The sequence below is a fragment of the Nomascus leucogenys genome, chromosome 8 (assembly GCF_006542625.1).
Source record: "Nomascus leucogenys isolate Asia chromosome 8, Asia_NLE_v1, whole genome shotgun sequence".
In the NCBI taxonomy this organism is placed as follows: domain Eukaryota; kingdom Metazoa; phylum Chordata; class Mammalia; order Primates; family Hylobatidae; genus Nomascus; species Nomascus leucogenys.
Window position 1 is genome coordinate 66,638,892 of NC_044388.1, and position 13,231 is coordinate 66,652,122.

Here is a 13,231-nt window from a genome sequence, read left to right on the forward strand (position 1 = left end):
TTCTGGAGGAATGTGTTCAGTATCATCACATACAGTGTTGGCTATAGCTCTTTGTAGACATTCTTTATGAGATGGAGCAGTCTCCTTTTCTTTTCCTAATTTGCTGATAACTTTTTATGATGAATAGATGTTGGCCAGTAGTTTTCCTGCATCTTTTATGATGACCATTGCATTTTCTTCTTTAATCAGCAAATGTAATGAATTATACATTCATTACAGCAAATGTAATGAATTATACAACATTTAGGAATGTTGAATTGATGTTGCATTGTTGGGGAAAAAAAATCCATTTGTTTTTAATATATTGTTCTTTTTATATATTCTCAGATTTGGTTAAATTTTGTTAAAGATTTTTGCATCTGTGTTTGTCTTGGATACTTTGTTACTTTCCTTTCTTGTAATAACCTTGTCGGGTTCTGCTTTCAGAATTATGCTGGCTCTGTGAAACGAGCAGTATATCCTCTTTTCTATTTTGTTGTATAGGTTTGATATTACTTCTTTTTTTTGTGTTTGGTTGAATTCACTAATGAAACAATTTGGGCCAGTAGTTTTCTTTGTAAAAAATTAGGAATTGCAAATTCAGTTTCTTTAACAGATATATGGCCATCTAGGTGGTTTATGACTTCTTTCCATTTTGGAAGATTGTGTTTTTCAAGCAGTTTGTCTTTTTCACCTATGTTGTCACATTTTCAACTTAAAGTTGTTTGTACTGTTCCCTTGTTCTCCTTTTAATGTTGGTGGGCTCTGTCTCGGTATCCCTTCTTTTATTCTTGATGTTGGTGATTTGAGAGTGAGGGAAGGAAAGCATTGATCTGAGCCTGGGATTAGATTCCTGGAATTGGTAAGAGCTATTCCAAAATCTTTCAATTTAGCACTAGATATTTTTCTTTCTTTCTTTCTTTTTTTGTAAGGCAGGGTCTCACTCTGTCTCCTAGGCCAGAGTACAGTGGCATAATCCTGGTTCACTGCAGCCTTGACTTCCTGGGCTCAGGTGATTCTGCCACCGTAGTCTCCTGAGTAGCTGGGACTAAGGTGTGTGCCACCGTGCTTCACTAATTTTTTTTTTTTTTTAAATAGAGATGGGGTTTTGCTGTCTTGCCCAGGGTGAGGCCCTTGATTGATTCTGGAACTCAACTTTGAGAGTTGAAGGCCTCTCTGAGAAGAGGAAGAGAAAAAAGAAAATGGGAGGGAGCTGACATGAGGGTATGGGCAGTTCATTTCCAGGCTGCGTGCCTGCACTGATGAGAGCTGGGAACTGAGCAAGGAAAATACCATGAACAGGCAGAGGGGAGTGTGTCCAGCTTGCAGGAACAATGTCTTGGTTGCAGTAAACTTAATTAACTACCTGTGTCCCAGATTACTTGACAATGAAAAGTTGACTCAGTGGCATTTCATTATAATATTTAAAGGAGAGTTCAGCCAAGCAACAATAAAAAATAGCAGAATATTTTAATAGATTCTATTTTTTGAGCCATTTTCACTCAGCCTGGGTATGCGATGATTCTAAAAGTTGTTTCAGACAATTTTTTAAGATTTTGGATGATTTGTGTAATATTACAGTAATCAATACTAGCTGTGATTTTGTTGTGGTTTTGTTTTGTTTGAGAAGGAGTCTCGTTCTGTTGCCCAGGCTAGAGTACAGTGATGCCATCTAGGCCTACTCCAACCTCCGCCTCCCAGGTTCAAGCGATTCTCCCACGTCAGCCTCCTGAGTAGCTGGGGCTGCAGGTGCTCACCACCACTCCCAGCTAATTTGTGTATGTTCAGTAAAGACGGGGTTTCACCGTGTTGGCCAGGGTGGTCTCGAACTCCTGATCTCAGGTGATCCACCTCCCTTGGCCTCTCAAAGTGCTGGGATTACAGGCGTGAGCCACTGCTCCCGGCCACTCTAGCTGTGATTTTTACATTTTGTTCTGTGCTTTGACTAAACTGTAATTGGAGTGATCCATAATCTCACCTCTCTTTTACTTGCTGACAATTGAATGGACAACTTTGACTTTATCTCTACTAATTGGTCAAACTATGCCTTGCTTTTTTTTTTTTTTTTGAGACAGAGTTTCGCTCTGTTGTCCAGGCTGGAGTGCCGTGGCGCGATCTCGGCTCACTGCAAGCTCTGCCTCCTGGGTTCACGCCATTCTCCTGCCTCAGCCTCCAGAGTAGCTGGGACTCCAGGCGCCCACCACCACGCCCGGCTAGTTTTTTGTATTTTTAGTAGAGACGGGGTTTCACTGTGTTAGCCAGGATGGTCTCGATCTCCTGACCTTGTGATCCGCCCACCTCGGCCTCCCAAAGTGCTGGGATTCAGGCGTGAGCCACCGCGTCCAGCCGGTTTTTGTTTTTTAAATTTTTTCTTGGGTGGTGGTTGTCACTTTCAATTTCTCTAAGTAGTTTTTGAAAACTCAAAGGTTTTCTGTAGAATATTTTTAGACAAATGAAAAATGTTCATTATTGAAAAATTCCAGCAATATAGAAAAGAACAAAGATAGCAGAAAAAAATTCATGCAGTCATCATTGTGAAATAACCATCATTGAGTGAGATTCATTCAAGAGTATCTATATAGTGTACCTCTGTGTGTATACAGGGAAAAGGCCTGATTGACAAATAGCTTCCCAGTAAGGAATAGTACTATACACACTTCTTTTTCTAAGTTGGTTGTGTTTAATATAACATCAATTTAAAATAAGAAAAGGAAGGCAAAATGAAATAAGAAATGGTTGAACATAAAATATTTCTTTATCCCAAGAAATAAGTTTCTAAAAACTCTCTAAAAGGTTAAGAAAATATGAGAATAAGAAGTGGGAATCAGCTGGGTGCAGTGGCTCATGCCTGTAATTTCAGCCCTTTGGGAGGCTGAGGCAGGAGTTTGAGACCAGCCTGGGCAACATGACGAGACCCTGTCTCTACAAAGAATACAAAAATTACCTGGGCCTGGTGACGCGCACCTGTACTCCCGGCTACTTTCTTGAGCCCATGAGGTCAAGGCTGCAGTGAGCCAAGATCGCACCACTGCACTCCACCCTAAGTGACACAGTGAGACCCTGTTTCAAGAAGAAAAGTAAAAAAGTTGAAATCACTCTAACTTGAATAAAAAACAAACTTTGTGTTTCAATTTTAGATGATATTGGTTAACACCCTGCTATGAAATCAGAAAAAATAAATTATATAACACTTCCTTTTCTTCTCTCCCAATTTTTGTTATGATTTTGTTTTTTGTTTAGTTTTCTTGGTGATTTTATTAATTATTTTCTATAATTGTATTCCCTCCATTGTTTACTCTCACTTATATGTTTATGTAGATTTACTGCTCTCTGTAATTTCTTTTACCATAGTTCCCTCTATTTTTTAATTTTGATTTGAAACCTGGCTGGCTGTATTTTAACATAAAGCATTTTTTTCCAGGAGGGCCTTAGAGGTGTCAGATTCCTTACATTTTTGAAAACTTAATTACTTTTCTTTTCACCTCACCTTAGTTAAAGCCTTTATAGTCTTTTTAAATTCCAACTTCTATAGATAATATCAAATCTCTTCCCCCAACCCCAGTCACCCTCCTTTGAGACCCGTTCATCTTATTGTTCCAGTATGAATCGATTACTCTCCATAACCTGAACTTTTGAAATTTAATTTAAATTATATTTATTGACCCTGAGTAATTTTGGTTTTCAGCGTGGTGTGCTGTTAAGGAGAAAGTCAGTGAAGGTTTATTTGTAGAATAACATGAAAAAGAACAGTTGACAACTCTGTACACTGTTTTTGATTTTTCTCTTTCTCATTTAATATGTCTTAGAAGATGTGTCCATATAAGTATATAAAGATCTCTTCTTTCTCTTTGTTTTTATTTCATTCTTTTTTAAGTGATGGTGTCTCGCTCTGTCATTCAGGCTGGAGTACAGTGGCATCCTCTTAGCCCAGTGCAGCCTCAAACTGATTCTCACCCAACTCAGCCTCTCGCCACAGGCACACCACCATGCACAGCTAATTTTTTTTTTTATTTTTAATTTTTTTGTAGTGACAGGGTCTTGCTATGTTGCCCAAGCTGGTCTCAAACTCCTGGCCTCAAGTGATCCTCCCACCTTGGTCTCCCAAAGTGCTGGGATTACAGGTGTGAGCCACTGTGCTCAGCCCTTCTTTCTCTTCAATGGCTGTCTAATAAGTAGTCCACTGAACAGACGTCCTGTGCTTAATTTAGTGCTATTGAAGGGCATTTAGGTTACTTTTAAACGTTTACCATTCCTGACTGTGCTTTAGTGAAAAGCTTTCTATCTGTGCTATTTTTGAGTATATTTGTAAGATCAGTTCCTACAAATGAAATTTCTGTATCAAAGGGTAGATGTTGTTGTTTTAATATGAAATAAGTTATAGACACAAAGAATTATAATTTGTATGTAAGGAGGAAAGAATGAAAGCGAACACTGGTGTACCTCCCTACTACTCAGTTAAAGAAACAGAGCACTCCCAGTGGCTTTGTCCTTCCCTCCAGTGTGCTCCTTAGTAGTTACTGTGCTTCCTCTCCTTCCCTTGCAGGGGTAAACAGTGTCCTGAATTTTGTGGGTTTTTTTTTTTTTTTCTGAGAGAGAGTTTCACTCTTGTGACCCAGGCTGGAGTGCAGTGTCACAGTCTCGGCTCACTGCATCCTCCACCTCCCAGGTTCAAGCGATTCTCCTGCCTCAGCCTCCTGAGTAGCTGGGATTACAGGTGCCCGCCACCACACCCGACTTATTTTTGTATTTTTAGTAGAGACGGGGTTTCATCACGTTGGCCAGGCTTGTCTCGAGCTCCTGACCTCAGGTGATCCACCCACCTCGGCCTCCCAAAGTGCAGGGATTACAGATGTGAGCCACCGCGCCCAGCCCTGAATTTTGTCTTTCTTATTCCTTTGCTTTTTGTTATAGAGTTAATACATATTTCTGAAACCCTAAGTAACATAAGTTTTGCATATTTTTATACTGGTTACAAATTATATTGTTTATATTCCTCTTTAACTTGCTCTTTTCACTCAACATTAAGGTTTTGGAGATGCATCCATGTTGATGCATCTAAAACTTTGGTGTGTTAATACCAAAGGGTAGTATTACATTGTGTGAACCTACCTTGGTGTATCTGTTCTTGTGTTCATGAATATAAGGGCTGCTTCTAGTTTTTGGGTGTTACATACAAATGCTACTGTGAGCATTCTTGCCTGGCACAAGGACAAGAGTGTCTTTGAAATATAGCCCAAGGACTAGAACTGCTAGGCCATATGGTATAACAATCTTGTTTATTTAGGCAACTTTTCTTAGTGAAATATACAAACAGAAAATGCACAAATCAAAATGCATAGCTCAATGAATTTTCACCAAGTACTCATTTAGCTGGCTCCCGGGAAGGAAACTGAACACACACCAGCCCCTTAGAAGCCCCGTGTCACTTTTAATTACAGTCTGTAACTCTTGCTCCCCTATAGTAACTACCTACTTTTCTGACTTACAATCATACAGTTTTGTTTTGTTTTGTTTTGTTTTGTTTGCCTGCTTTTAAGTTTTACATGAATGGTATCCTACATTATGATTGTTCTAGCTTCTTTTTTTTTTGAGACGGAGTCTCGCTCTGTTTCCCAGGCTGGAGTGGAGTGTTGCGATCTTGGCTCACTGCAACTTCCGCCTTCCAGGTTCAAGCGATTCTCCTGCCTCAGCCTCCCAAGTAGCTGGGATTACAGGTGCGCACCACCACGCCTGGCTAATTTTTGTATTTTTAATAGAGACGAGGTTTCACCATGTTGGCCAGGCTGGTCTCGAACTCCTGACCTTAGGTGATCCACCCACCTCAGCGTCCCAAAGTGCTGGGATTACAGGCATGAGCCACTGCATGTGGCCTGTTCTAGCTTCTTTTGCCCAACATTGTGAGATGCGTCCGTGTTATAATGTGTGGTCGTAGTTTGTTTTCATTGCTGTGCAGCATGTCATTGTTTGACTATAATACAATTTGAGTGTCCATTGTACTGTTGATGACCTTTGGGTTGTTTCTAGCTTTTTTCTTTTTTTTTTTTTTAAGACAAGGTCTCTGTTGCCCAGGTGGAGTGCAGTGGTGCTATCACAGCTCACTGCAGCCTCAACCTCCTGGGCTCAGTCAGTCCTACCACTTCAGCCTCCCGAGTAGTTGGAAGTACATGCGTGCACCACCAAGCCTGGCTTTTTTTTGCAATTTTTGTAGAGATGGGGGGGGGGGTCTCTCTGTGTTACCCAGGTTGGTGTTGAACTCCTAGGCTCAAGCGATCCACCTGCCTTGACCTCCCAAAATGCTGGGATTACAGGCATAAGCCACTGGGCCTGGCCAGTTTCTAGCTTTTTTTGAATACAAATAATGCTCCTTTGAACATTTTATAATGCTTTTGTTGGTGCAGATATACAAGAGTCTCTCTCTGGAAAATATAACCCAGTTAGAATTGCTGGATGTGTCATATGTATTTTCAGTTATAAAAGATGATGTCAAATGATTGTGCATTTTAAATGTTCATATTTTGTCACTGCCCTTCGTGGTGGTTTTATGCCTTTATTTTCCACCAGGAACATCCTTATGAGAGTGCCTGTCTCCTCACACCCTCACTTTTTTTTTTTTTTGAGATGGAGTCTCGCTCTGTTACACTGGCTGGAGCACAGTAGTGCAGTCTCGGCTCACTGCAACCTCCACTTCCTGGGTCCCAGTAATTCTCCTGCCTCAGACTCTCCACTAGCTGAGATTATAGGCACCCGCCACCATGCCTGGCTAATTTTTATATTTTTAGTAGAGACAGTTTTTCACTATCTTGGCCAGGCTGGTCTCAAACTCCTGACCTTAAGTGATCCCCCCCCCTCCCCCGCCTTGACCTCCCAAACTGTTGCTCGACCTCCCTAAGTGCTGGGATTATAGGCATGAGCCACAGAGCCAGGCCTCCAGACACTCTCATTTATACATTGTTTCATCACAATGTTTTTCTTTGCCAGCCTGATAGGTGAAAAGAGATGTCTTACTGAAGATAAATGGATACCTGAGACTATTTTATAAGCAACCCAAATTTAACACTTGGTTTTCTTTTGTAGCCCGAGACCTCAGATCATTGTTCCCTCCCAGAGGATCTAGTGAGTATTTCCGGATGCTGTGGATTGGGGTTAATTGTGCTTTTGATGATAAGTGTTATAAGGAAATGATAGTAACAGCTTCATGAATTTCTTTCTCTTTGGTTGCTGATCAGTGACTATTTAATCTAACATGATAACTATATTATGAAAATGTTAGCAATAGTGATATTGTGGGTAGTCCTGTCCCCAACTTAAAAAATAAAAATAAAATTATGTTGCTTTTCATTAAAAGGAAACGAAGAGGAAGACACAGCTTTCCTGCCTGGCTCTAGAGCTCAGGCTTGCTGTACTTGTTTTTCAAGGATGACTTTGTGACCTTTTCTCCACTTGAGTCCTCCTAAGAAAAGCACAAGAGGGCCACAGTTTGATTGTCTTGGCCTGGATTCAGCTGCAGGAGTGTTCTTATGCATTCTGACCTCAGCATGTTGGCTTTGTCCTGTCCTCGCGCAGATATGGAAGGGGGAGCAGTACTTCCAGCTGGCAAAGCTGGTCACATTTCCTCTGTCTTCATAAGACTTTGCTACCTGAGTTGACAAACTTCAGCTGACAAACTGACAGTAACCAGATTTGGTGACTGTTTCAGAAAAGAGGTTTTTAAATTTGGGGTTTCTTGAGTTTCTGGAATCCTGAGTCATTCTGATTTTCAATGATTTAGGATTGGATTGTTCTAGATGTCTGAAACTCAGGAACTACAATAGCTTTTCAGGCAAAGACAGCATTGACTTTTAGCAAATCTACTTTAAATCCATTCTGTTATATAAAAGGGTGTGTGTATGTATATTAGTCCATTCTCACGCTGCTGTAAAGAACTGCCTGAGACTAGATAATTTATGAAGAAAAGAGGTTTAACTGACTCACAGTTCTGCATGGCTGGGGAGGCCTCAGGAAACTTACAATCATGGCAGAAGAGGAAGCAAATGTGTCCTTCATGATGGCTGGAAGGAGAGGTTTCGAGCAAAGGGGGAAAAGCCCCTTGTAAAACCATCAGATCTCATGAGAACTCATTATCACAAGAATAGCATGAGGGTAACCACCCCTGTGGTTTAATTACCTCCTACCAGTTCCCTGCCATGACACATGGGGATTATGGGAACTACAATTCAAGATGAGATTTGAGTGGGGACCCAGCCAAACCGTATCAGTATGTATATATGTGTGTGTGTACACACACACACACACACACACACACACACACATTTTTTTTCCCAGGCTCCAGAATAGACGTTTTCTTTCCCCGAATTCCTGGAGCATAAGTGTCAGATTGCATTTAGAAAAGCCTGTCTACCATGGATTGTGGCAGTGTTGCTTTAGAAGCCACATAGACTTTCTTTTTATTTCAGTAGTCATCATGAGAAGGCTCTGATTTGATGACTCCATGTTAAGTCAACTCTGGAACAGGATCACATATTTGAAAACTGAAAATAACTGCTTTTGTTCAGTTCTACATTTGGCATCTTATTTTGATGGTTGCAGTGTACTTTTCCCTCTGAAAGTTTTTTAGTAGCCTTTGGCAAAAAGCGGTAATACTTACTACTTGGGAGCATTATTTTTTATGCCCAGTTTCCCAACTTTAACTATCTTGAGGTCCTAAGTTAAAGGCGGGGGGCTTGAATGATAGATGATTACTGAGCAGAGATACATTTTTCACATCAGACTTAAACCTAGCCTTGTGATCTAGCAAATGGGCACAGCTTTCAGACTCACCTGGCATTGGGGGGCTTATTTTGGGGGAGGGATAAGGGAGGCTGTTGCCATATGTCAGAAAGGATTCTGTCTGGGAGACATTCTCGCCAGGTGTTATCAGCCCATTTTTGTTTCTACATCTGTGTGTGTAGAGCTCTGGAATAGAATTGTTAAGTCTGAGCGAGAAAAAGCATAGTGGGTTAAGGACAAGTGAAACGAAGGGAACCGTGTGTCCCTGGCAGAATCTGCATGTACATTTCTTGTCTGTCCTTGTCTCTCTTCTTCCTGTCTGGCCCATTGCAGAGAGTATTGGAAGTTTCCAACCATTGGTGGTACTCTATGCTCATCCTACCTCCTTTGCTGAAAGACAGCGTGGCAGCGCCCCTGCTGTCTGCCTACTACCCTGACTGTGTTGGCATGAGCCCCTCCTGCACCAGCACAAACCGCGCCGCTGCCACTGGCAATGCCAGCCCTGGGAAGCTGGAGCACTCCAAGGCTGCCCCCTCCGTGCATGGTGAGAGCCGTTCCTGGGACTCCCTGCTTTTCATTCCCCGCTCCCCTCCCTGGGGAATGTATGAGTGAGCAAAATGCAAAGGATTTTTTTTAAATGTGCAGGCTGGGCACAGTGACTCATGCGTGTAATCCCAGCACTTTGAGTGGCCGAGGCAGGAGGATCCCTTGAGGCCAGGAGTTTGAGACTGGTTTGGGAAACATAGCGAGATCTCGTCTCTAAAAATAAATAAATAGATAAAAATTATTTTTAAAAATGTATGTGACCTGTGATATAAAGCCCCTCATTATTTCATGGAAATGGTTGTACTATGGATCAGTCATATCATTTGTGTATAGTGTGTGGTTAATTTTTCCTCAGTAATTTGGAAAACCTGCAACACTCATGAATTACCTACAGGACTTAATGAGTATTTATTTGGAAGTTGGATTGCTGTCTCGTTTAATGATAATATGAACTCTGACTTACCGGGAAAAAGTTTTCCACTATATGAGCAGTCCTTTTTCTTCTGAGTCTTTCTGCCTCTAATTATTGCCACTGGTGATCCCAGCAAAATTACCTACTCTCAAAAAAACTACAGAGCAGGCATGCTTTTGATTATTTATTTTTTATTTTATTTTATTTTTTTGAGACGGAGTCTCACTCTGTCACCCAGGCTGGAGTGCAGTGGTGTGATCTTGGCTCCCTGCAACCTCCTTCTCCCAGGTTCAAGCGATTCTCCTGCCTCAGTCTCCCGAGTAGCTGGGATTACAAGCGCACGCCACCACGCCTGGCTAGTTTTTATATTTTTAGTAGAGACAGGGTTTCATCATGTTGGCCAGGCTGGTCTCAAACTCCTGACCTCAAGTGATCCGCCCCCTTCGGCCTCCCAAAGTGCTGGGATTACAGACATGAGCCGGTGCACCCGGCCTGATTATTTACTTTAAAGGCATCTTTAAAATTCTACATTAGAATTCTTGGTGTAAGAAGCAGGAATTCTGGATTTCCTACGCCTGGGCACGGACGAATGGCATTTTTGATTATGCAGATAGATTTTTGCACTGTGGTCCTATCTTAAGGTTTTGTTGTTGTTGTTGTTTACTGATAACACTGAAATATAGATGTGGTGGAAATCAAAGCTAAAGTGGTAATTCCCAGGGTTAACAAAGATGTGATGAAGCGGCATTTGACTACTGTTAGGGAGAGTGTGCGTTTACGAAGGAAGATTTGGCAGTGTGCATCCAAAACTTTTAAACAGAGACTCTTTGACCCAGCAGTGCTATTTCTAGGAATTTATCTTAAACAACTAATCAAACGTAAATCCAAAGATACGTACAAAGAAATTTCTTTTCACATTGCTTGTAATAGTGAAGTAATTGGATGAAATGTAATGCCTAGCAATAGGGAAATGGTTAAATAATAAGAAAATATTATACAGCCATTGAATGCATATTTAGTGACACAGGAAAGTATTCATGATATTGTACACATTAAAAAGCAGGTTAGAAAACGGTACTTTCATAACATTTTTTTCCAGTTTCGTGAAGGCAAATATCTATTATATGAATATTCTCTGTTAATAGACACAGAAATAAGGATAAAGTGTACCCCTAAAAGTAACTCCACTACTGACATAATCAGGGGTTAGTGATTGTTATTTACTTCTATGAACCTATTCATTTTATAGTCAGAAAAATGCCATAAGAGTTATTTTAGGCCAGGCACAGTGGCTCACGCCTGTAATCCCAGCACTTTGGGAGGCTGAGGTGGGCAGATCACTTGAGGCCAGTACCTTGAAACCAGCTTGGCCAACATAGTGAAACCAATAGCTACTAAAAATAGAAAAATTAGCTGGATGTGGTGGCGAGCACCTGTAATGCCAGCTATTCAAGAAGCTGAGGCATGAGAATCGCTTGGACCCAGGAGATGGAGGTTGCAGTGAGCCGAGATTGGACCACTGCACTCCAGCCTGGGCAACAGAGCAAGACTTTGTCTCAAAAAAAAAAAAAAAATTAAGATGATAAATTTTATGGTATGCATTTTTTTACCACAATTAAAAATAAAATAATTTTTCCATGCTATGGAAATTAAAGTTGAGAATAGCGTGAAGGAAGAATGAGAAAAATACTTAATTTTTGTACATTTTGTCTAACTGGGTGGAGGAAGCAAAGGTATTTATGTAGGGTAGACAGTGGAGCTTCTCTAGGCTTACTTTTTGGTTTGCTTTTGCCCTTTAATTCTTCTGGATTTGGAAGTTACAGCTTGCAGGAGTTGCCCATTTGTGTTACCTATCAGTTCCAGGCATGAACCGATACTTCCAGCCTTTCTACCAGCCCAATGAGTGTGGCAAAGCCCTCTGTGTGAGGCCGGATGTGATGGAACTGGATGAGCTCTATGAGTTTCCAGAGTATTCCCGAGACCCCACCATGTACCTGGCTTTGAGAAACCTCATCCTCGCACTGTGGTATACTAACTGCAAAGTAAGTAAGGGCATGTTAGCCAATAGCACTGGACAGAGGAGAACCATGTTGAAAAGGAGGGGATACTTTATCTGGGGCTGGAAGCTTTTACGCCAGGGTTTCTCAGCCTTGCCTCTGTTGACAATTTGGGCAGATAATTCTTTGTGGTGGGGACTGTCTTTGCACTGTAGGATATTTAGCAAGATCCCTGGCTTCTACCCACTAGATTCCAGTAATGCTTCCCACCTGTGAAAACCAAATATGTCTATAGACATTTCTACATGGGGACAGAATCACCCCTTGTTGAAAACCACCACTTTAGACCACACATAGTCAGAATGCTGACTCCCTAGTGGTGAGTATAAGGTGCAAGGTTTGGTCCAAAGAGTTCCAATGGCAATGGCAGGAGGGAAAAACATCAAAGATTGAATTACAAATCCTTGAGGACAGGAATTTTTATTCACCTTGGCGTCCTAAATCAACCAAGATCAGTACTTTTCTTCTGTTGGGACTAAATACGTGTTAGGGCTGTCACATTGTACCCACCTTGAAAAAGGTAAAGATAATTTATGGGGCAGAATGGGAATACTAGCTAAAAACAAAAAACAAAGGGGCTGGGTGAAGTGGCTCATGTCTAATTCCAGCACTTTGGGAGGCTGAGGCAGGAGGATCGCTTGAGCCTAGGAGTTCAAGACCAGCCTGGGCAACATAGTGAGATCCCCATCTCTACAAAAATTTAAAAAATTAGCCATGTGTGGTGGCACATGCCTGTAGTCCTAGCTACTTAGGAGGCTGAGGCAGGAGGATGGCCTGAGCTTGGGAGGTCAAGGCTGCAGTAAGCCGTGATTGTGCCACTGCACTCTAGCTTGGGTGACAGAATGAGACCCTGTTTCAAAAAAAAAAACCCACAGAGATTCTCCTGACCCTAGCATTTTTCTGATTTATTAATCAGCAGTTTGCATCATTGCTGAATTCAGAACATTGTACAAGACTGCCAAAGTGATCTTGACTAAAGAAAGATATGCCAGTTTCACCTTGGCATTTCACTGGATTAGAATCCAGAATGAAATGACATAACCTGATTAAGTTATGGCTGTTAATGCAACTATGTGAATTATAGCCAGGTGAGTAGGCTGTGCAACTTATTTTCCACCCAGTAGCCTTGAGATAGGTGCTCAGTGAACCAAACTGAACAAAATTGTGGTCAGAATTTCCTATAAATAAATTATAAAGAGTGGTGGTATGGCCCTGTAGTCCCAGCTACTTGGGACACTGAGGCAGGAGGATCGCTTGTGCCTAGGAGTTCAAGACCAGCCTGGGCAAGATAGTGAGATCCCGTCTCAAAAAAAAAAAAAAAAACACAAAAAACAAGCAAAAAACAAAAAAAACACAACAAAGAAACACCTTGGATTCATTTTTTTCTTTTTGGTCACATTTCTTTTTGTTTGACTTTGGAATTTGACTTATACAGGGGAAGAATCGTATAGAAATCCTAAACTTACCTGGA

At 41.3% G+C, this 13,231-nt stretch overlaps 1 protein-coding gene across 1 annotated transcript in view; it reads left to right on the top strand.

Annotated features, from left to right (window-relative positions):
• Positions 1-13,231, top strand: part of KDM1B (lysine demethylase 1B) — a 67,184-nt gene that overhangs the window by 24,009 nt on the left and 29,944 nt on the right. The window contains exons 8-10 of the mRNA XM_012509101.1: positions 7,054-7,092; positions 9,079-9,289; positions 11,561-11,745. Of these exons, the coding sequence (XP_012364555.1) occupies positions 7,054-7,092; positions 9,079-9,289; positions 11,561-11,745 (435 nt within the window). The remainder of the gene's footprint in view (positions 1-7,053; positions 7,093-9,078; positions 9,290-11,560; positions 11,746-13,231) is intronic.